This window comes from Polypterus senegalus, chromosome 17, assembly GCF_016835505.1.
Source record: "Polypterus senegalus isolate Bchr_013 chromosome 17, ASM1683550v1, whole genome shotgun sequence".
NCBI classification, from domain to species: Eukaryota; Metazoa; Chordata; class Cladistia; order Polypteriformes; family Polypteridae; genus Polypterus; species Polypterus senegalus.
In genome coordinates this window covers 8451187-8476788 of record NC_053170.1, presented here as the reverse complement: position 1 = coordinate 8476788, position 25602 = coordinate 8451187, and the positions used below count along the sequence as shown (strand labels likewise).

The 25602-nt window shown below is 35.4% G+C and overlaps 1 protein-coding gene across 2 annotated transcripts in view; it reads left to right on the top strand.

Moving 5' to 3' along the window:
- ace (angiotensin I converting enzyme (peptidyl-dipeptidase A) 1) overlaps window positions 1-25602 on the top strand; it is a 65187-nt gene that overhangs the window by 5167 nt on the left and 34418 nt on the right. The window contains exons 2-8 of one of the 2 annotated variants that reach the window (XM_039739557.1): window positions 3116-3283; window positions 13377-13467; window positions 16856-16999; window positions 18178-18369; window positions 22128-22225; window positions 22361-22530; window positions 22902-23125. In XM_039739557.1, the coding sequence (XP_039595491.1) occupies window positions 3116-3283; window positions 13377-13467; window positions 16856-16999; window positions 18178-18369; window positions 22128-22225; window positions 22361-22530; window positions 22902-23125 (1087 nt within the window). Of the gene's footprint in view, window positions 1-3115; window positions 3284-13376; window positions 13468-16855; window positions 17000-18177; window positions 18370-20410; window positions 20514-22127; window positions 22226-22360; window positions 22531-22901; window positions 23126-25602 lie in introns of those variants that run through there. The other variant, XM_039739558.1, reaches the window with a different exon arrangement.

Below are 25602 nucleotides of genomic sequence, written 5' to 3'. Positions count from 1 at the left end.
TGTACAAAATGTGGCATTCTAAGTACAAAGTCTATTTGACTTACTTACTCTAATATAAAAAATAGCTGATTTTTGGAACCAAATGTTATTTCAACACATTAAAATATACTTTAGAAATTAGGTTTCTAATATTAAGTGCCTAATATAAGGCATGGTTGCTCAGTCTTTAATATCTTTAATCACAGAAAAAACAGCACTGCATGTTAAAGAGCTTGGATTAAAGATTTAAAAGAGAAGAAAACTGCATATCACAACTTTAAATATGAAGATACCTAACAGTGGCAAAAAGTGTTCTAGAGAATACACCATAAAAAATAAGTGAAACTTTTTATGTGAGAGAGGGAAAAGGCACAAAGTTGTCGTCATGCCTACATTTAAGAAAAAAAATTAATGTTTAAAACTTTTTAATATAAATCATGTGATTTTTTCCTCCCTCATACTACTACTTCAATCTAAAGCAAAACAAAATTTGAGTATACAATTACCTTATGAAAAGTATGCTAATGTATGATCAAATATCAGATATGTATAGCATATATACATAAAGCATATTGACATAAATGATTACTTAATTCCTTACAAGCTACAATATATTTTTACTCCTTTTTTATGTACATATTATTCCCCCAAATCAATTGATGCTAGGCATAATGCATTTTGAGATTTTGAGATTGAGATTTTAAAGTTATACAAAACAGTAACTGTGTGCACAATTCTGTTCACAACATATTTATATAGCCATGCTGCAACATACAGTATGTGTACTGTATGCCATTGGAGGTTGTGATAAAAAAAAAAAAAACACAATGCAGGAGGAGAATATTTTTGACTGTTATTCTTCAATCTTTAAAAACAAGCATTAAGCAGACATGCATTTATGCACATTGCATGAGGGAAAGGAATCACAGATGTTCATAGAGTCATTCACTTACCAGTTTATTAAATGGCAGAAACAGAAAAAGTTAAAAGCATGGCATTTCAACAGGCATCAAACATTTATCAATAAACGTCTTTGTGAACCTAACAATCACAAAGTTTATCATTAACCAACAAAAAATGTAATTAAAAAAGTAAAATGATTTATTTTATACGTAAATGAAAATATCTGGTTCTGTTGTAGATATTTTATAGTTCACAGTTACTTGCATTAAGCAGTTTTAATTTAATTCTGATGACAGAACAACATCATATTTAAGACATGTAATTTCTGAAAAAAAGGTCAATATGTACTTAAAACTGGTTATGTGCCAAAAGACCTAAATACTTGGTGAATCCATCCAATCACCTTTAAACCAGTACTTCCTATTCAACATGAAATATTAAGGACACCCCTTTCACACTGGATCCAGGGGAGCAGCCATGGGATGCACACTACATCCCCAGGAATGCGTGGTGGCAGCCCTCCTGGGTTACATCGGGTGCACAGGTGTGGGACTTCAGGGCTCAGCCCTGTTGGGCTCCATGGCCACCACCGGGAGGAGCTGTACGGCTTAACGAGCCCGTGTGGGCTGGAATGCAGCCTGAATTAGGTTAATTATTACCTGAAGCACTTCCGGGTGAACTATAAGAAGAGTCTGCAGCCACTACTCGAGAGGCCAGAGTCGGGAGAAGGAGGATGAGGAATATTTTTGATTTGTTTTGTGTGGTGCTTTGTGGGACTGAGCTGAGAGACACGGGGAAGACGTGTGCCCTCCCCATCCCCCAATAGAAGAAAATAAATCTTTTTGTTTTATTTTTACCTGTGCCTCTGTTTGTCAGGTCGGGCACCGATATAGCACCTTTCCATATATATATATATATATATATATATATATATATATATATATATATATATATATATATATATATATACACACACACACACATACATACACACACAAGTAGGGTTCATATTTATTTTAAGATACTGAATATTATACTGCACTGTTCTTCATCTCTTTTTGTTTTGTGTTTGTTGCTGCAAATAGAATTGGCATGCAGCACATCTGTTTTGCTTCTTATCTGTTGTGACTACTTGGGCTGCCTCAGAGCCCTGAATACCAAACACAACTCTCACAAACACAGTTCCAGGTTAAAATAAAGTTAAATTATAATGTAAAGCTATCTTAACAGGCTACTTAGTCGCTCCGACACAGTATAATATATTATGACCACTCCATTTCTGTCTCCTTCTGCTCCTGCTTAGGGAGTGCTGTCTCCTTCCTCCCGTCTCCGAACCTCAGAGTGAGACACGATGCCTTCTTTTATGTTAAACAAAAGAGTACTTCCTGTCCTATAGCATCATACAATGGAAGAACCTCTGGGTCATATGGAAGTTGTACACAACAGGGAGGGCCCAAGGACCCCAATAAGGCTGCCCTTCTAAACCACAAGTCCCAAGGCAACCCTGGGGGTGTTCATCTTGGGATCAAGCCTGAGGAACACTGCCACCTCCTGTACACTTGAATTAACCGTTCTTGATACCCACTGTCACCTAATACATCCATTATTCTTTCACCCTGACTGTGATATGAATTGAGGACCTTCCTGGATGGGTTATGCCTTCATCCATAATGTCCTTCCATTACAGCCTCCCAGACAAGTAATCACCCTCCATCCCTGTCAGGATGCCAGTCCACTCTTTAAGGCATTAACACTGTATAGACAGGTCAAATGGTATAACAATTTAAGGAGCTATAACATATACTAGCAACAACAGGTAAGCAATGTAAAATATCAGGATTTAATGGTCTGTTAAAAACAGCTATATCACCCATGCCATGCCTCAGACAACACTTGAGGCTGCATTACAGCTGTAAAACCATGCTACTAATGTTTTAAACAAGCTCCACCATTCATGGTTATTTGGTTCAGTGTTTGAATCTTGGTTTTCATAGTCTAGTTTCTTTATTTCTCCTTTGCCATGTTATTTGACCAGGGTTTGACCATTTAACTTGTTAAATATTAGTGTAGAAGAAATGGTGAAAATGAATTGAGTAAAACAAACATATATAATTTTAAAAACTACTGTCAAATCTTAGGTAATTGTGTAACATTTTAGGGTAAGATTAAGAACTATCAATATTACAAATAAAAGATGAATATTTAAACTAAAGTTCTCTTTTGGTTGCTACAGATAGACGCATCTTCAGATGAACAGAACTTCACAGAAATATGGGGGAAGAAAGCAAAAGACCTTTTTGATAATATTCGAGACAATTTTACAGACGAACAACTTAAGAAGATAATAAGCAAAATTCAAATTCTGGGACCTGCAAACCTGCCCGAGGATAAGCGGAAAGAAGTAAGACCGTATAAGATCCAACCATGCTTATCTATAGTACAATGAACACCAACAAAAACTCACTATACAGGCACATGCCCATATTGTGTTTGAACATATTTTTGGCAACTTCTGCAAAGGCAGGTCAAGTATGGAAGAATATTTTGCACAAAATTACATACATAAAACTGAGCAAATAAATAGATATCCAAGTAAATAAAGGCAATATAAAATGTGACAATAAACAAATAAAACAAATTATATTTGAGTATAAATTGTTTCAGGAAGTGTATTTTTTGTTGCTAATTTCTTGCATTTATTCAATTATTTCTTCATTTGTTTATTTCAGTGACACCACAAGCAATATAAATACACCTTGAATCAAAAACTGTCATTTTCACACATCAAAAAGGGTGGGTTCTTATGAGTTATAATTAGTGAATTATTGGTATAGGGGGTTCTCACAGTAACACTTCTGCACATTCCAATGGCCCACAGAAACCCAAGGCAAGCAAACTGCATGCTATACCTGTGCACGTCTATGGCAGACACAAGTGCAAGAAAAAGCTGCCCAGAATTACTGCTTGAAGCAGCTACTTTAAGAAAGCCTGAAATCATCATCAAAAGTCTGCATCTGATGTGTCTGCCTGTAAATGTAGGACTCGATAGTTGAATCTTTATGTCTCCTTTACCCATAATTTACCAATTAAAGCACAGAACCTGAAAGCACATCTTCTTTTAACTTTGATGAGAAAAAAATGGCAGTTTTCATTTTAAGGTGTAGTGAATGTTGTGTGCAGAGTTACTGAAATAAACAAAAGTATCAATAAATATACACAAAAGTAAGCAAAAAAAATCTAACTTCATGACACATTTAATGTTTTTATTTATATATGGTGAAACTTTACTATACATTTATTTATTTGCATATGTATTTATTTTGTCTACAATATTTCTCCATAGTCACTTGACATACTCAGGATCATCTTTTAAATTGGAGGTAATAATTAAACAAATAATCATGTGGTATAAAGTTTAAATATATCTATACTTTTTCACACTATAAAGCCATGCTAGCAAAAATGACATTCTAAAAAAGAAAAAGCAAAACTTGTTAACCACGCAACATTTAATTGTCCATTCATAAACCTCCCAATAACTGGAACAAAATGACTTTTTAATCACAAGAAACAGAATAAAATTTTATACCAATATCAGTTATTTACAAAAATTATGTATTTTTTTCATTTCATATTTTAGGATTAATATCTTACTGTACTATTACTCTGTCTCTGTTAATACCTGCTTTCATGAGTATGGGGACAGTAGGCTTCTTGGCAATGATCTCTCTAGAGCTGTCAAGTTCAGGTTGTTGATTCATTTCTACTTTATTTTATTTGCCTTTTATTGCCTCTTTTTGGTTGTTGTTGTTTTTCTGTATTCACAGACATGATCAACTGTAATCTCTGTTTCCTCATATTCTTCCTTTAATTTGCTGGATTTACAAAATTTATTACACACATTTTCCTATACATAATGTATCAAATGCAGCTTTTCCACTAATATTTGGAATGACCAGAAACCAGAAACTGACTGATGTCCTGATTCCACATTGAAAATAGCTAAAGGAAGCATCAGTTATACATTGATGATATCTTGTCTTGTATATATACGTCTGTTTGTGGCAGTGTGTGTGTCTGTCCAGCCTGAAAGTGCTTTGTCTACATCACCATGGTCTTGACGAGCACACTCTTAAGATCATGGTCTCCATATATGGAGCAGGAACTAAGCAAGACATAAAATCTGACAGGTCCTTCCATGAAACTTTGTAAAAAGAGGATGTTCCAAGGTATTTACTGTTTAAAAACAAATTCTACATTTCTTTATGAAAAATTATTTTAAAAATCCCAAAAACTTTAGAACACAGTATTTATTATACTATAAGTTCTGTTTAAAATATTTTCATGATTATGCATACATATACCATGATCAGCAGTTCTCCTTGGTACACAGTCACCTACCAGCTAAAGTGCTTTATTAAGTACTAAAAGTGCAAATGCTTTGTTTTATGAGGACTGTTGCTTGAAACAGTTTTCAATGTCTAATCTAAGGCTGATCCTGGTAGCTAAGGTTGCAGGAATCCTGCAATGCCTGATGGGATGAGATCTGTAAGGCCCAATAGAACACCAACACTGAAGGACCAGTGGTTTTTGTAACAAGCAGTCACAGCACCAATGTAAATGGTTTTCACTATTTAAAAAAGTATTTCACCATCTAGACATCACTGTGTGTTCATATAGACCATGGCAACAATGCCTTAGAAATGTGAGTATCCAGATAGCGGATGATTAGGTCTACAACTGACTACTCTCTAAAGCCAATTTAATTTAGAGTCGTGATGTGTTTGACAATCCAATTTACAATCAACCTGTCTTGGGTTATCTTTAGCAATCTGTCCTTGCGTAAATTATACAGAATGTGATGATCATTTGTTTACAAAAGAGAGCATTGCTTGGATGCAGTGTATTACTATTTCTGGTTGCCTTTACTACCTGCTCTTTACAGTCAGCTTGACCATGACACATTACATCAAAGATCTATAGTATTGATCAGCAAAATCTGCCATAGTGTTTTTTGCAGTGAATATGCTGTTTTTGCCAAATATTTTCCTGAAAGTTTACCTTGTGGAAGGGCTTAGGTGAGCATTTTTTTCACCAGAACCCCATGATGCTTTGCCAGGCCAGCAATGTGCAGAATTTTCATACATGCCTACTATAAGATCACCGTGGAGTTGCTTCGAGCATGCGGGATGTCAACATTCAATCAGTACTCCAGTCCTCCACCTGCATTTAAAAAACTTGCAGCATTTTCATTTCAAGGGTACATTAGCTGACCATAATGAGAACAACGCGAGTGCTACTGCCACATATATAACTCTGTGGTCTGACTGCAGGCAAATTAGCCATGTGCCCAGTTGAGATCTTCAAATAAGCCTTAAGAGTTCCCCCATCACCCGAGAACGGAAACACGTGACCCTGTGAAATTATAATAATAATAATAATAATAATAACAAAAGATTTGTTACTGTTTACAAGTTGTTTTCATCTTGGAAGAAAAAAGTGCATAGCATCTGCAAAGAGATAAGAAACAAAAATGACATACAGCTGCACCATGTACTTCAAAGAATGGAACAAGCGAGTCTCATGCCAACTGCTTCACCTCATGGCTAATGTGTGCCCCAAGATTTGAACTCAGTGAGCGCAATATATGTGTGTGTGTGTGTGGGACATTCAAAATATATCTGCACTTTTTTAACTATTTATTAAGAATTTTAAAAACAAATTACATCACTTTCTAGATAGTCACCTTCACATGTGATGTAATTTTCCCATCAACTTTTAAATGCCCAATTAATACTCCTCCCACCTTCATCATTTCCACTGAAAATATAAAATTACATAAACTTTTTAAATGTATACTGTATACTTATTTTATTTTTTTTTAACCTATTTCTAGTTTGTGGCAATTTGTTGCATTTTGTTTGTGGTTGTCGTTCCATTTGTGTCTTTTGTTGTTTGAGGCACAATGGCACAGTGGTTTGCACTTCTGCCTCACAGCTCAGATAACATGTTTGGCCACAGTAATAACTCCAACATGGTTGTCAGACACTACTCTAGCCCTCAGGGATACTTAAAACACCATTATACCATTATAATCCACTCAAAAGTAGTTCAGTTCCTCCTTCCCCATTGATTTCAATGTATTTTGCAGAATTCAGCAAAGTTAGCACGGTGAAGCAAATTCCACAGCTTTCATTAATCAATAATCTACTATCACCCTTTACACGTAACCCTTTGTGAAAGGCCAGCCCAGTGTAATTTTTCGAAGAAAACAATGCCTGACCACTTAATGCCTAATGTACAGCTTCTGGAAATGTCAATGTGACAGCTACAACCTTCTTACAGAACATTATGATGCCAGCTACAGTCTATTCCACACTCTGTGTTAGAGCCATAGACAAAAATCAATGCAACATAGTACTGTAGTAATTTTCACAACAACATATAACCAACACAATGAGGAAAAATTCATACTTGCATAATAAAATGCACTGCTTCTAAAATACTTTAGATGCCATAATGAACTTTTTACTTACTCATTTTAACAGAAACAGCTTGTGAATAAGTTTTTCTGTATTTGCATAAGAAATGTAGTGCTTTGAGCAGGACTGTTCCTTCAATCACATGCTTGCTCACTTGAGCAGACACTCCAACCACTTCAGCCCATTACTACAGATTTCTCCAACTACTCCACTCTTAAATTAGGCAATACAAAAGGCCTTACCAGCTACAAAAAATATGGCAAAAATCTTGGTACCCAAGTTTGAAATTCCTCACTCTCATTTCTTATTGTTTCTTGACTCAGGTTAGCAGGAATCACACATCTGGCTACTCTTTGAAATAAAATTTATTTTGGCCAGAGAGAAATAAACATGTTGTAGCAAGCCTTTAATTGTATTTTAAAACTTTGCCACATTTGTCACAGCTCAAATTTCTTAGCTCCATTTCATTTGAATTTAAAACTAGTGAAAATCTGATTAAAATGTTGACTTTCCTGCCGTTTTTTGTACTGTACTATATTGGCCGGTTTTATTGCTCACTGTACATCTGTACGTCAGCAAGGAGAGATTAAAAATCCCTAGACACTCCAGAGTATCACAGCTCAAAAAACGTCACTACATAACCCCATCTGGGACATGAACATACTCTGACAATGTGAACATAACCTACGTCAATAATAAAGCAGGTACGTGGGTTGAAGATAAAAATCTAAAACCTTAACAGACAAGAAAAGAAGGTGAAGTTGACTCAATATAGTGTTTTATAATAAATTTAACAAAGCAATTGATGATTGCAACGTAACTCTTGTGGGAAATCACCTGCTAATGTGCAGTCAGTAAACATCAAATAAACACTTTTAAAAAGCCTTTGCCAGTTTGTGGCAAAATAGTAATACAGTATGAAACTAAGTGGCTTGAGTTTTCATAATTTCAGTAAATAAAGAACTGTATAGGGAACCCGTCAGGTTTGGTATTGTTTAGTGCACCCTATTTCCCGCAGTGACCTTGTTGTCTGCCACATTGCTGTTGATGCCTATATCAATTTTATGGGACTCCGTAGGAACAGACTAAACATTTCTACTAAAGCAGCAATGTTAGCCTTTTCCAGACTATCTGTATGGTCAGTCACATTCAACTCAACAGGTGTATTTTTTTTAATTTTATTATTATTTTTTTTAATGGTCAAACTCAGGTGTAGTTTTCATCTAAACAACATATTTTGCTTCCTCATGTTTAATTTCTCTTTTTGCTGTACCACTGGACTCTCATTTTGAATTACTATCAGTTTTGATGTTTTCTCTTTTTGTGGCAAGGTTACATATTCAATGTAAAATCGCAATAAAAGTGACCTATGAAACAACTGCCCTGATCGTGCCACAACTATATCAACTAATTAAGAGTCATATTTTTTCTAAATATTTTTTTTAGTCAGATCTGACTGGATAGGTTTATAATCGTCAAGGTTAGTGTAGAGGAGGGCTGTATGCATGTTGGCAAAAACCTGGACATTTCCTTGAATTAACCTTTCCCGCCCCCTCACATACTGTATGTTAAGGGCCCAGGATGCATACTCAAGTCCCCTTAATGGTAGATTTGGCCAAGTCTTTCAGGTCTCTCTTCTCCATACAATATGCTTTGAGTATATGCCTTTTGTAAATTACATTAAAACACACTTCTGGCTTTTTTTTATTCCAAAAAGAAAAAATATTATCATATAGTGGTTTGTGTTTTAATTCAAAGCAAGTTTACATACTGTAGGCTTTATAGAACAACTAGAGAAGCAAGCCAAGCCCCGCTGGCGCCTTCAGCACCCAACCCCCTGTTGTGGCCAGAATATTAGTAAAATTCTACAAATATGTAAAAGAAAAATTAATTATTATTTAACAGAGCAAAAATAATTAAATGAGAATAAAATATTTACTCTATTACCAATTGGAATATTCCCGTTAAACTGATGTCCACTATGCTCGATGCATGACTGTTTTGATATTTTAGTTTATAATTTAAAAACAGAAAACAATCTGAAAATCTAACAACATCACTTTAAAGTTTGATAAAATCTGAAAAGAATGATACCAAACACATATACTGAATGTAGGTTTTAAAATAAGCCCAATTTACAGCGTGACAAAAAAGTCACATAAAGTTGTTGCACTTTTAGGCTTAGGATTTTATATGTGTGCATATATATATATATATATATATATACACAACATACACACACACACACATATACATATACATACATGTTCTCCCTGTGTCTGCGTGGGTTTCCTCCAGGTGCTCCGTTTTCCTCCCACAGTCTAAAGACATGCTGGTTAGGTGCATTGGCGATCCTAAACTGTCCCTAGTGTGTGTTGTGTGTGTGTGTGTGTGTGCCCTGCGGTGGGCTGGCACCCTGCCCGGGGTTTGTTCCTGCCTTGCGCCCTGTGCTGGCTGGGATTGGCTCCAGCCGACCCCCGTGACCCTGTGTTAGGATATAGCGGGTTGGAAATTGACTGACTGATTAAATAAGGCAATTTCTCATTTTGTATTTGTCCTGTGAACTCAATAATAACCCTACATTTCTGCTTGTGTGAGAGTAAAAGTGTCCTGCAAACAGAACTCTTTTATGTTGTGTCCTGTGAGTTTCCCAAACTCGATGTTCTCCTCTAGGGCAATGGCATCCATTAGCATTAATGTGGCTAGTCAGATCTCAATGAAAAATGCTTTGTCCATACTTAAGTGATGTGATCATTTATTCTTAAAATGTTACATAAAAGAAGAAGCTTCACAAGAAACACACAATTTGCAAGCATGCTTGAAATAAAAATTAAACAAGTTGACAGACCATATGTTAGTGCTGTCAAGCTCACATTTTAATTTTGTGTATATCTGAACAGCTATTACAATTTGCATATTCAGCTTGACGATACTTCATACATATTATAAAACACCAAGTTTTATTTCAGCTCTCCATTTTGTATTCTCATATGGAAACATATGTGTTGTGTTTTCTCACATCAATTTTTTTGTTACTATAGCTGCTTTACTATTGTTATTAAAACAAACAGTCCTTTACCCAGTAGGAAAGAACCACCTTTTGACTTTCAACACAGCTGCATTAAGACTTGGCTCCATCCTTCCTTTAACTACAGGAACTGTCTGGAGTAACAAGTTCCAGGCCCCCCCGTTCAAGGTGGCACCACCACTTGGCCACGGATTTATGCACAAACATAATCAAAGAGAGCATAGAAAAACTTTGCTCTGTCAACACTTTCTTCCTGGTGTGCACAACCGGACAACAAAAAATGTGATAGCAAATTCCCAAGCAAAATAATATCACATTAGTTTAAAAAAAAAAAAAATTAGCGTACTGTGATCCAGTGCTGATAGCCATTGTCTTGAGGCACAGTTACCCAGTGTTTGATTACGTATGCCACAGGACATCATTTAGCATGACTCAACACCCAGACCCATCACCAGCCATGGTAGGGTGTTCCTAAAGACTCTGATATATACCTGTTCTGCACTAATTTATTTTTCCTTTCCTTTGGCTTTGTAAAGATTCATGATGTGTTATTTTCATGTGTGCATTTTTATGCAAACTGGATCACTGCTTCCGTATTGAGATTTTTTTGCCACAGTGAAAATTAATATTAAATACAGCCATACTTCTGTATTGTTACAAGCACAAAAACAGTGTTAATCGAATTTGCATCCAGTGCAGTGAACATCTCTCAAGTTCTGTTATTTAATGTTCAGCATAAAGAACCAAGTCGCACAAATTCACTGCATGTTCTAGCAATAAGCATCCCTTTGTATGCAACCCTGACATATTTACAGCTGCTATTTTCTTTCAAGCTGTTCAACATTTCAAATCACAGCAACTGCACTTTAGTATGTTGTTTTGCAGTATTAATATGAAAACAGCACTGTACATTGACCAACCCAAAACTATATTACACTAGCAGATAAAAGTACTAAAAACCTAGACAGAAAATAGTACCTAGTCAAATCAGTAATTTCTCTCATTTCCAAGTAACATTTCACCTTGGAAACCATCCCTACAACTTTAATAGTAAAATACAGCCAGGTCCATAAGTATTTGGACAGAGACACAATCTTCATAATTTTGGCCCTGTACACCACCACAATGGATTTATAACAAAGCAATCAAGATGTGATTGAAATAAAGACTCTTAAATCCCTTGAATTAAAGCTAACAAAAATATTCTATGAGCTGTTTAGAAAAGACAGACATTTTTATATATGGTCCCCCTATATTTTCAGGAGCTTAAAAGTGTTTGGACAAACTAATATAATCATAATGATTATTGTGAACATTTGGATTAAAAATTATTTACAGACAATGACTTCTTGAAGTGTGGAACCCATGGCCATCTCCATGTGCTGTGTTTCCATCCTAGTGATGTTTTACCAAGTCTTTACTGCAGCAGTCTTGTTCGTTGGACTTTTCTACCTTCAGTTTTGTCTACAACAAATGAAATGCATGTCCAATAGGGTTGAGCTCAGTTGATTAACATGGCCATTGAAGAATATTCCACTACTTTGCATTGAAAAGCATGTAGTTTGCTTTCACAGTATATTTTGGCTGATCCTACCTGGCTATGGAACAGCTTGTCAGTCAAATGTCCAAATACTTTTGAACCTTTGGAAATGGTGGAGGATTTATAGAAAAATAGCTGTCATTCCTAAAATGCACATACGATATTTTTGGTAAACCTCTTAAAATAAAGCTGAAACTCTGCATTTCAATCACATAATGATTTCTTTATTTCAAACCCATTGTGGTGGTATACAGAGCCAAAAACTCTGAAAATTGTGTCCCTGTCCATGGACTTGACTGTACATCTTCCAAACAGGCAGATATACATTTTGTAAATACTGTGTGTCATTCTTCTAATTTTAAATGTACATTTCCAGGTGTAAACCAAATATAGGCCTACTTATATTACAAAGTGTAAAAGAAATTACTGATACTGTGCATTCAATCTTACTACCCAAAGAAAGCCCTGGTGACCTAAAGTATGGATGAATATTCAGGACACACTAAAAAAATGAAATAAATAAAAGTACTGGGGATTGTGGACATGAACAACTACAAGGAATGTGAGTATATATAATTAGAAGTGTCACTTTCATTCATCAAACTTGAGAAGGTGAAGCGATTTTTGATTGGTTAATCATCTGCACAGTGGACATACATTTTTTTTTTTGACTTGGGGATCCTGTGTGTTGTGTGTGTAGGATAAGAGTACAAGCAAATGTAGTCCAGAATTCCTGTGAAAAGTGGCTACTTTAGTTCAAGAAACTCCAAATTCATCATTAGGAGTTTGCATCTGAAATGCTGGTTATAAATGTGGCATTTGATAGTCAAAGGTTTCCATCCACTCTACAGGGGATTTAATAATCAAAAAAAAAAAAAGTGCTTGCAATCTCAACATTGACAGTAAAAGTAACAGTTTTCATTTCAGGGCTTATTTCATGTTATGTGCATGTCACCAAAATAAGAGATGAATTGCATAAAGATAAGCAACAAAAATATATAAGAAAAACAATGCACACAAAGGATATTGTGACTGTCGAATCACATTTTAAGACAGAACTGAAAAGAGGTAATAGAATTGAATATTAACCCAGCATACAATAGTAAAAATTCAAGTTCTTCAGACAAATCAAACTCTGTGTTTAGCCACCCCGCTTTTAAAGAGAATGGCCATAAACTGGCTTGTTCTTCATTTTAAACAGAGCACTAACATTTTAACTTTATAATATACTGTAATTAAATACACAAGACACAAAATGTATCCAATAACTAGAAAAATTCGAGAAAAAGAGAGACCAAAAACACTGTCTCAGCTTTCCAGCTGTACAGACACCTAGAATTCAGTAGCATACCTTCAGTCCAATAACATACAAAAACCTTAATTCAGTGTAATTGTGACAGCCAAGTGCAAAGTCGATTTCTCAAGTTTTTAAACTCTCTTTCAGTACAACACCATCCTGAGTGACATGGACCGCATTTACTCTACAGCTAAAGTGTACTTTCCTTGGAATAGTCAGAATTCTTCTCTTGAACCAGGTAAGGCAAAAATCAGTAAATGTAATTTTATTGAAACAGAAGTACTATGATGGTTATAACTAAATAAATACAGAACATGATTTGTGTTTTGTGACGTCTGCTGTATACTTAATTTCCAGAAAAAAAGTACAGTATATGCAAGATATAGAAAACAAAAGTACTGAATCTCTGAAATATAAACTTCAAAACCAGACAGGAAGTTCAACCAAAGCTACTCCTTAACCCAGAAAATCTTATTTTTCATAGCAGAGTACAAAAAACTGCCTAAACATATTAGACACCACAAAAAATATCACAGAAAAAAGGCATCTGGTAATAGGATAAACATTTGAGAGTGAACATTTATCTTTAGGATCATTGCTGAAATCTACAGTACTTTCCTAATGAACTGGCAGTAGAGGATAGAAATTTAAAGCACCCAGACTGATTACTACTAGCAGGATGAAGGAAGATTTAACAGCACACTTACATATGAAGTAGGAAAATCTACTTAGCCGTGCCAATTTAAAAATCCTTGTAAACAAGTTAGTGAACTATAACACCAAATTTCTAGCTATCTTTACGTATTTTCCATATAAACAGAGAAAAGAAGTTAAGAAAATCTGAGATACAACAAAAAGTAATATGTATTGTCAGCAAAATATATTATTGCATTACTAGTCTGCTAAAATATAAATGATTTCTTCCAAAGAAATTTAGGAAGTACTTCTGGAACGGTTTTTAAAATTCTTTGGCATATGCATCTTTGCATGTGCCTCATTAGATACACTCTTTTATCAAACATTTTAGTCCTGGAAACAGAAAATACTGTAGTTGCAAGATCCTATAAAGCAGATTAATGTTGCTTGATGGTTTGCTGCTAGGTAAAAATCTTATTAATGTAGTGCCCTACATTTCTCCTACACTTTTTACAAGGAGACAGATAAAAAAGAATTACTTGAAGAATCTTAAAGCAAACATTATCTGACTTAAACATGTAAGTACTTATCAGAATCTTACAAGACCATGCTAAGCAGTTGATTTGCCTGTCTGATTGTAGAAGGGGTACAGTTCAAGGTTATCATGTCCATTTTTCTCCGCAAGACATAGTTTATCATGCATGTAATGTTTTTCTAGAAAGCGTGGTGTTCACTTAGTATGTTACTGGTTGCAACCAAACCAAAAACACCCTATAACTTAAAATATGAAAAATACATACATTTTGACCATTATCTGGACAACTGCAGCTTGCAGAAGTTACAAAATCAGAAAAAGAAATTGTGCTCAAGTAGACTATATCATCTGCAATATCAGGTACTATATGAAACCAGTAATGGCGTACTGCACGATAACGTGCAGTGAATACACTTGACATTCCTAGTTTTCCTCTTCTTTCTCTAACTCTGTTTAGCATTTGTTTGCTCAGAGGTTGATGTGCTTGTTGGTTCCTGAGCAGCTCTTCTTTTCTCCACCCAAGCGGCCCGCTGCTTCGCTTCTTTCATCAGCATCTTTTCGCGTTAATACTGATTAAGTTAGTTTTTGTGTTGCAATGTGTGTAGTACGTTTTCTTTAATTTTTCACTTAAGCTGGCACTTAAGTTTTCAATATGCCTCAAGAATGATTAGTGAAGAGAATGAGAACAGCGCCCATACGCATGCGCGGCACGGCAACCCTGCTGCGCGCTGCCAAGAGTTGATTCTACAATAAAATAAAATAAAAATAAAAAGAGTAATACAAATCATCACCCCAAAAGCAGATAGTAGACATCATGTAGTATATGTGTACCAAATTTCAAGTCAGTAGGTAAAACGGTTTGCGAGCTACAGGTGATTTAAAATCCTGGACAGACAAACGAACATCCACGGTAGTGTATTATATAAAAAGATTCTCAAGGAAGCAAAAATAAATGTATAAAATGTGGCTTACACATCAATGCAAATAAATCAATTAACAATTTTGGGCTTTGCTTCTGAAAGCTTGCTTATTTTATTACATAGTGTAAACTTTTACGTATTAATGTAATGGAAATTCTTAAAATCTATAGACACACAGTACCACGTCGTATTTAAATGACATGAGATTTGTCCTTACTCCCCATCTATAGACCAGAGAAATATTTAATATTATGTATCATGTAATCAATTTAAGATATTGAATTAATCCTTCTTTCTGTCCTTCCGGTAGAATAAATACCAAAAGTTAAAAAATAAGAGAGTACATTATTGTTCATGCTGCTGCAATGTAAACAAACGAAACACTTGTCCATATGGCAACTGTAGAGTGAAACTGTGGCAGTGCCAGCAACAACAAAGGAGGGCAGCTTTGGAACCAACTGGTGGGCAAGTCATAATTTTGACATTAGAAACTTACATTATGGAACTATCTTTAAATTACAATATCTATATGATGTATCATAACTATACATATTAAAAGTTAAAGAAACACTCAAATCATAAAGAACTTTGTGTCCAGAATAATTAGCTTTGCGCCAAGTTCAGTAACTACATTCTTCTAGTGACAAAATTAGGTCAGTATCACCCAAATACTGCCATAATAAAGTATGTTACAAAATATAAAGGGCGGGGGGGGAACGAAGCACAAAATTTACAACAGCATTTGAAATATTCAAATACTGGATGAAATATTTACATATTCTACAACTCTGTGATGGACAATGTAATTTTCTACACTGTGGTGTGCTGGGCCAGTAACATCACTTCCAGACAGGCCCACCCAATCAACAAACTAATTAAAAGGGCAGGCTCAGCTATGGGATGTTCAGTGGACCCCCTTAGAGGTAATAGAAAAGGAGAGAGTGAACACAAAACTGAGTGCCATTATGAACAATGCTACACATCCTCTCCCTGATGCATTAACACTGAGGGCTTTCAGACAACAAATTATTTATCCGGACGAGTGACTGGACGAGTGACTGGAGTCCCTTTATACCAACAGCAATATGCCTGTATAATGTCTAACTGTGACTGTAACTGCCAAGTCAGTAGTCTAATTTTGTTGCCTTTTTTCTTTAGTCATTCTGGTGTGTGTTCAGACCATTGTGTGCATGTGTGAGTTTAAATACAGGTTCATTTATTAATTTATTTTCAGGATCTTCTGTAAAAAGTTAAATCTCCCCTGGGGACAAATCAAGTTCTATTTATCTAATATCTCAGTACTTTTAATCCAAAATCTGATTTAGTCAGTATTTCAGCTCATATTAACTATTTTCTGTCCCAACTTTCTATACGTAAAGAACATATAGTTGGTCATGTCTAGATTATAGTCACTGTAACTGGACTACAGAATAATTTATTCCTTAAATGGTTGCCACTCCTGCATAAATGAACTGCAAAATATAGCAATGTTTGTCTTAAGTCTTAATGGGTCTGCTTTTGATTTTTATCCATAGACATTGTGAACCTGATGTCCAATTCAACAAATTACAGAAGGTTACTATATGCCTGGGAAGGATGGCATAACCAGTCAGGGATGCCACTGAGACAAATGTATCCCAGGTTTGTGAGTCTCAGCAACAACGCATCCAGAATGGATAGTAAGCATTCATTTAATTTTATGCCTAATATCCTACTGAAAAAAGAGAATTGCCCATTCTTCCATTTTGTAAACTCAAAAAATGTATTTGCTTTCCTTCGTCATTCATCCTATAAAAATAAATGATTAAAGCAAGTAAGTATCTAAATCTATTTTTCCCATTGAAAAGTACACTGCTTTCATAATAAAAAGTATAAGCAGCAGTTGTAATTTCTTGTTAGCTTCTCTGGTAAATTTTGTAATGATGATGCATCACACAAATATCCCCCTGAAATACCACTCTGTAACAGTTTTAATTAAAAAGCAGTGGAACACTGCTTTCATAATGTCTTTTTGATATTCTAATCTCAACTGATCACAGGTGCACACACTGTCATATTTAAAACAAGGATATTCCAAATCTGCTACATTTTATTTTATTTATTTTTGCCCAAGTGAAAAAGCCCTTCAAGGACATTATTCAGCTTGCTCTAAAAGTGATTATCAGCCTTAGAACACTACAGAAAATTACAAGGACTCAATGATACATCTTTAAAATACATGAAAAATGGAGCATTATAGTTTGTAGGTTATACAACTGCAAAAGATATTCCTTTTTGCTATATTTTTTAGTCTGTCCTGTGGAAATCTGCTATACAGGAAAGTCCACACTTTAAATGTTTGCAAGTAACTGAAGAAAGAATGTGTATTTTCAAGTAGGTCTTCTCCATTGAAATTTAACAAGCAAAGAAAAGGTTTACTAAAACTAAAATTAATTCGTATTTACAAGAGAAAAGTATGATGTATGCTATGTGAAAACAAGTACAGTGCTCTTATCAATAAGATAATGGGGTCTACGTTTATTCTCGTAATGTACTGTTAATCAATGCACTTGATTCTGTTCAAGACCTGTCTCGATACAGATGGATGGGCAACATATTTAGAGTGTTTGATGTTTTCAAAGTTTTAATAAATGTAGGTTTACATGTAAGAAAAAGAAAACAAACTAAACAGTTTAAATTTCCAACATCATCCCTACAATGAAAACTGGGATAACTTTTATTTTGTCTTCAGTTAAACCTTACTAGAAAAGACTATTTGAATTGTCAATATAATTGCATACATAAACTTCAGGTTTAGATGACAGTCCATACCACTAAACCAATAAAACTGAATTTTTCTTTTGGTTTACACCTACAGATTTTGCTGACACTGGGGAATACTGGCGGTCCTGGTATAACTCTCCTACTTTTGAGGATGATTTGGAAAATATCTACAAGCAATTGGAGCCACTGTATTTAAATCTGCATGCCTATGTCAGACGCAAGCTTTATGAGCGGTACGGAGAAAAGTACATCAATCTAAAGGGTCCTATTCCTGCCCACTTGCTTGGTGAGTATGTCATACTATGTTATATCAACCAGTTCAAAGCAAAAACATTTTGATTTTGTTTGCCTTTGTCAAGAAAGAAACTGCAGCACTTCTGAATGTCTCTGATGGCTTAAAGTGAACATTAAAATGTGCCAAAGAGTTGATAGATGTTTTCTGTTCAGTGTCCAGGAACTGTGGCACTGTCTCCCAAAAGGACTCTCCCCAGTAAAGATCTACATGACATTTTTTTATTTTTTTTCTCAAGCTTTTGGAGTTTTTTTTTTTGTTTTTTCTGTCCACCCTAGCCATCGGACCTTACTTATTCTATGTTAATTAATGTTGACTTATGTTTATTTTTTATTGTGTCTTCTATTTTTCTATTCATTTTGTAAAGCACTTTGAGCTACATTTTTTTGTATGAATATGTGCAATATAAATAAATGTTGATTGATTGATTGATGACATTGATTCCATCCCCCACATATTACATGGAAGGTGTTTTACCTCCAGCTACACAAAGACTAAACTTTAGGGCTTGAAGGGTTTTTTCCACTTCAGTTTTGTGTATTTGACTGAACTCAGCGTACAGCAATGGAAAATGTAATTTGAAAGACTGTATGAAAATGCTTCAATATATTTTAACAATGTATTATACGAGGGAGTCACTTTACTTTAAAATATAAGCCTTCTGGGTACTCAACACAATCCATCCCAGGCTACTAATCTCATCTTCTCAGTTTACATGTGTGTTTTGACTAGTACTCTTCAGCACATCATTTGTGGAGGCCCAACCAATTAAAGTTCTCATTAATTCACTCATTTGTACATACATTCTCAAATCAACTTAATCCATTTCAGGGTTATGAAGGTCTGAAAACACTCTTAGCAGCACTGGGCACAAGGCTGGAAACAATCCTGAACTAGGTATCTGTTTATTGCAAGGCCCACAAATTAACATACAGTACCTACACTGTCAATTTACAGTTTCCAGTAAACCCCTAAAGCCATATGTCTTTGGGAATGTGAAATTTAAAAAAAACATCCAGAATTTGCACATTCCTCACCGAGAACTACAGGGTACTGAATTCACATCTAAGACATTTGATCTGTGAGCCAGCAGTACCACCCCAATGAAATGTTTTTTCTTTAAATTCATATTGCTAAAATTAGTCAAGTTCAAATGTGAGACCTTAGGAATTAGCATAAAGATATTAGGAAACTATAGTCAAATAGGTTGATAAGAAGAAACCAGTAAATAAGATGTAGTAAGTGATAAAGACCATACTAAAGATACTGTAAAGTAACGAGAAACAGCAAAAGCCTATAATAATAATAAATCATATAGAAAACTAATGGGAGAAAAGATAGGAAGTAACAGTTAATTTCCGGTTAATAAGCCGCTGTCTGACATTAAGGGTAACTGGTGTATGTAAAAGCTTCTACTGATACTACAAAAACCCTTAACGAAATGAAAACTGGCCAAAAGATAAATGACCTTCAAGTCAACAATAATTTAAACTGGTTAGAGGAATGAATACAAATGTAGCAGATGCAAAGCCATGCTAAAAGTTCAAATAATGTCAAGAACACTCAAGGCATGTAAAAACCTCAAATTCCAAAAATCACTTAAAGAAGAGCCAACTCAAACAGAGCCCTGAAGGCATCTGATAAACTATGGATAAACACATATCAAATTTAAATAGTACTTGGGCTAGAAAAACACTTAAAATATAATTAGAATACTATTTTAATAATCTTTTAACAACTACTGTACTTGCTTTAATTAAAGTAATAGTTTTAAGGAACAAATGTGAAATAGCTTGTTCATACAAACTGTAAATAGCACCGGTCTTTCTTGAAGTTTGGCTAATTCTAATATTTAGGATGGCATATGAGCAGTGTTGCAGAGGACTGTCTACGATAAGGAATATGGGTGATGGGTTGGGCAGTGAGATAAAGACAGGCCACATTTAAAACTTTATGCATGGTCATTAATATTGTTAACAAATATGTTCAAAAACACAAACCTGACAATAAAATTCAGAACTTCAAAACTAGTTGCCACCAGAGAATGACTAATGGACTGCAAACATTTTTCATACTGACTCAAACATAAAAAAAAACAATTTAACTGGAGTTAAATGTAGGCACAATTAAATTAAAAGGTAAGTGAAAATCAATCCTACAGGTTAAGATTATAATAATATAAATTAACAGACATTTTGGTTGTGCATCTACAAATGACAGAAAGATGTGTCACACTTAAGAAGGAGATAAGACACATCGTAGTGAGGATATTTTTGCTGAAATAGGAAGCTACAAGGATATAAAACTGACACTTTAATAAGAGTGTCAATGCAGATAATGTTAGTATATGGTTTTATATGTGGGTAATTAATGCCCCAATTTCAGTAACATCTCCACTTCAATCTGTTTTTTTTTAATATTGTTATAAACTGGAAAAAAACCAAACAGGAACAGTTAGTATATTAAGAAATAGTCATTTATTACATCTGTTATCTTAAAACATCAAGAAGAGTTTTTAAAAGACATAATTAAGATAATAGAGGTTACTCATCATAATTGAGTAAGTTTTAAATAAATTAGGACATTTCATTTTTTTAGGAAAATTTTAAGTTGATGCAAGTCTGAAGCAATTAAACTAGAACAAATTTCGACATATAAAATGGTGGTTGAGGAACAATAGTGTTGACATACATCATATAATGTAGGTCAGGTTTAATTCTAACTTTTGAAACAATATAAAATATAAAGGAACTCCAAACAGGGTGAGCAGGGAGTTTAAAAAAAATTCTGGAACAAAGGCAGACAATGCCCACACAACAAATTATTCTATGAGTAGATTAATGGAAGAAATTATTAAATTCAAGAGAGACACATATAAAGCTTACTGGTGAACAGACAACATTGGTTTAGAAAAAGATGATTGTGTTTAAGTAGTATATTAGAATTTTACCAGGCTTTAAGCATATAACACTATGAATTAAGGGAAAAGAGCTTTTTAAAATATGAATTTCGGGATATCCCTGGAATTGTCTGTGGAATCACTACTCTTTTTAACCTACATCACTGCTTAAACCTTCAGTAAACACTAAACTAAAAGAATTAGTATATACAGTACTGTATACACCCTGGCATCAGCAAAATCATTACTGATGATGCTGAACAGAATTCAGACTTCTACAAATATGCAGCACATGAAAGTTAGTGTAAATAAGCACAATGTTTTACACATAAGACAAAAATATTACCTAATGTTTTACAAAGTTGGACGACTAAAACTTATTTCAGAAACATGGGAATTCATTTTGGACATCATCAAGACTGAGTTAAAGCAAAAAGAAATTAATAGGTGACTTAACAAATGACAAACAATGATTAACTGAGTTAGCTGGACTGATATTTGTTTCTTTTAAATCAGCACTCCAACAAATATATAATAGCAAAAAAGGAAGCTCATAAATGTTGAATGGGTGAATTGCACTAAAACACTGGAAAATGCTTCTTCGTAGATACATAGAACAATTCCAAGTGTGTATGACAGAGAACTTCAAAGGGGTTGGGGCTCAACTGTTGATTATATTGCAAAATATAAGGTAAACCTTCGTAAACTAACTACCTTGGGTTGAATGAGATGTTCTTCTGTAATATTTCCTACATTTGTATTTTGTACATCTAGTTATAAACAAAGAAGACAAAAAATACCTTTTCTAAATTGCCTCAATCACTGATGGCCTTCTGAAAATGTCTTTTCCTAGGCAATATGTGGGCACAACAGTGGAACAACATTTATTATATGATGATCCCTTATCCAAACAAGCCAAACCTTGATGTGACAGAAAATATGGTAAAACAAGTAAGTGAGATGTCTAAGAAGCTAAACTGGCATAATTTGAAATTCATGTTACTTTCAGGATACAAAAACAAACTTGCTCACCATTGCACTATAGGAAATCTCTTATATGGGCTTAACATTCCTGTTTCTTCCTAGAAATGGAACGCAACTAAGATGTTCTTAGTTTCAGAAGAATTTTTCACATCTCTGAATTTGACAGAAATGCCACAAACATTCTGGGAGAAATCTATGCTGGAAAAGCCTGTAGACCGAGAAGTAGTTTGCCATGCCTCTGCCTGGGACTTTTATAATCGGAAAGACTTCAGGTTTGTAAACCCTGGGGTACCATGTATGAAGCTAAACAGCAAAGGACTTCAAAAATAAAGCAAATATGTTTACAAAAAAAAAATTTTTTTTTTTTTTTTTTAAAAATGACTCTGTGAAGCATTACCGGCTTAACAATGAACTTAAAATCTAGTGCATTTCACATGAGATATTAAAAACACATTTAAAAACATTATATACTATATGTTTTGTAAACTGCAAAAGATGAAGAAACTATTGAGCTGAGAAGTTATAAATAAAATTGCTTTTTAACTGTTATGTGAAATAATAAAAGATACAATACATCTGATATATATAAGAATTAAAGTACAAATTAACTGTCAAATAATGCTAAACTTAAATAAATCTGCAGGATAAAGCAGTGTACCACAGTGACGATGGAGCAGCTGTTTACAGTGCACCATGAAATGGGCCATGTGGAATATTACCTGCAATATAAGGATCAGCCTGTAAGTTTCCGTGAAGGTGCCAACCCTGGATTCCATGAGGCAGTTGGAGATGTCATGTCCTTGTCTGTTTCTACTCCAAAACACCTACAAGAAATTGGTTTGCTTGAACAAGTGACAGAAGACCAAGGTAAAACATGGCAGAAATGTATCTAAAAATGAATAAGAAAGTATCAAAAAACAAAAAATACTAGCCAACCCGCAGCGTAGCATACGCTGCATATAATTATTTATTGATGAGTGAACACTTCCTGAAAGACACAATTGTCCAAATGGGGAGGGTTTGAGGATACAACTGTCAGTGAATGGAAAGATGGAACTCTGGAGAGAGCAACATACAATTGTCCGTGATTGAAAACCGGTTTTGGCAGATACAGGCATATCTTTTTGAAAGTTTGGCCCTGTGCCTTATTAATAGTCATTGCAAACGCCAATCGAACAGGAAATTGTCTGCATGTAAAAGTAAAAGGCAAATTAGAATCTGATGGGGTCAAGGAAATCCGGGGAATAAGGACAGTTTGTGAGGTAGGAGATGTGATAGTCTTACACTCCAGTACATTGCGGTGAATGCTGGTAACAGAAAGTCTAGTGCCATTACAGAGACCTTTTGCTGGCATGAGGTTCCTGAGAAGCATGATGACTGAACCAATTTTAATTCTGAGTTTATGAGGAGGCATGCCAGTGGGAATAAGACTATTAAGAAATTCTTCAGGGAATGCAAGTTGATCTGCAGGATTGTCTGTGACAATAGAGTCAACACTGGTGAAAGTTACTTTGTCGTTAGGGATAAGTTTCAGTACCTGTTCATTAAGGTGTTGTGAGTCTTCGTTGGTGACGCTTAATATAGCTTGTGTACTGAGTTGTTCCAGAGTGACAGTTGAGAAGTTGATGTCACCATATAATTGCCTCGAGAGCGATGTTGGAAGCCTACGGAGGGTGAGAGTTGGCAGGCGGGGCCTTGTCGTGCATTCCCCATGACGTGGGAGGAGGGTTAGAGTGGGCGTTCGTGGCTCTTTCGTGAGTAACCCATAGGCGGGGCTCTGTTAGAGTTGGCGGTCGTGGTTCTCTGTCTTGCGTGCGGTGAAAAGTCAATGTTGCTCAGGGGTGCATGTGGACTTTTGCACAAACAAAAGCGACTGAGGCTGTGTTTGGTGAGTTGTTGCATGCGGGCACATGAGCAGGCAGTGCACATGCCTCGAGAGTGACGCTGGATGCGGGAGGACGGTTACAGTTGCCGTGCGCAGCTCTGTCATGCGTATCCCATGACGTGGTAGGCGGGTTAGAGTTGGCGGGGCTCTGTGAGTTGGTGGTTGTGGCTCTCTGTCTTGCTTGCGCTCACTGTCTTGCATGCCCTTAGTGAATTATATATATAGACTAGCAAAATACCCGCGCTTCGCAGCGGAGAAGTAGTGTGTTAAAGAAGTTATGAAAAAGAAAAGGAAACATTTTAAAAATAACGTAACATTATTGTCAATGTAATTGTTTTGTGACTGTTATGAGTGTTGCTGTCATCAAGGATTTGATTATCATTATTTCTTTCAATCAGGTTTGTATTTGGAGGATTTGTTGTGTTCAAGTTACATTCTGTGTTTGTCTGTCTATCCTTGACCATCTCATCTTCGTTGTCAACCGTTGTAAAGATAACAGGTTTCATTCATCGAAGTGATCACTACCCAAATCGGTACTCGTGAATCTAAGATGTTTAACAGGCATTCCTGGTATTAAGTTGTGGATTTGCCTGCTAATATTTAGCGGCTGCGTGTCTATGAACGCAATTTAAACTTAAGCTTTACACCTTGCTTTCCTATTGATATGTCTAGAAAGGCTTGTTCAGCATCAGAGGGTTGTTCCTTTCCTACTGCATCAATAAACAGCTCGTCTTCCTCTTTATCTGAGACATCACACACTGCATACACGGGTTTACCTTTCCTAGTCCTGCAAAGTCAGTTCACGTGAGCCGCTCAGAGTACATGCATCGAAGGTTCTCAGCTGTGCTTGTGCTATCTCGTGCGATCTTGCAATGTCCACGGCTTTATTTAATGTTAGCTCAGACCTGGCACTTAAGTTTCTCTCGCACTTTTGCTGAGTTTGTGCCAAACACTATTCTATCCCTGACCATCTCATCTTCGTTTGCATAAGTACAGTCTTTCACCAGCAATGTTAACTCTGTTACAGCAATTTTAACTCCGTTACAAAGTGATCAAAAGTCTCGTTTATACCCTGCGTCTTCTCATTAAACTTGTATCGCACGAATATCGTATTCGTCGTAGGCATGACAAACACCAGCGGCAGCCCGTCTATGAACTTAATTTAAACTTAAGGTTTACACCGTGCTTTGTTTCCGCAGTAGCTGCACTTATGAATATGCTTGTATGCGTCACTCGTTTCATATTCTTTTGCTGCCTTCTCAATTGTGTAATGTGTTTTTTGTTCAGCACTCTTTGGAGCTCTTGCTTGTTCTCTGCGTACTCCGTTCACAGTCAGTTCACGTGAGCCGCTCGGAGTACATGCATTGAAGGTTCTCAGCTGTGCTTGTGCTATCTCGTGTGATCTTGCGATGTCCACGGCTTTATTTAATGTTAGCTAAGACCCGGCACTTAAAAGTTT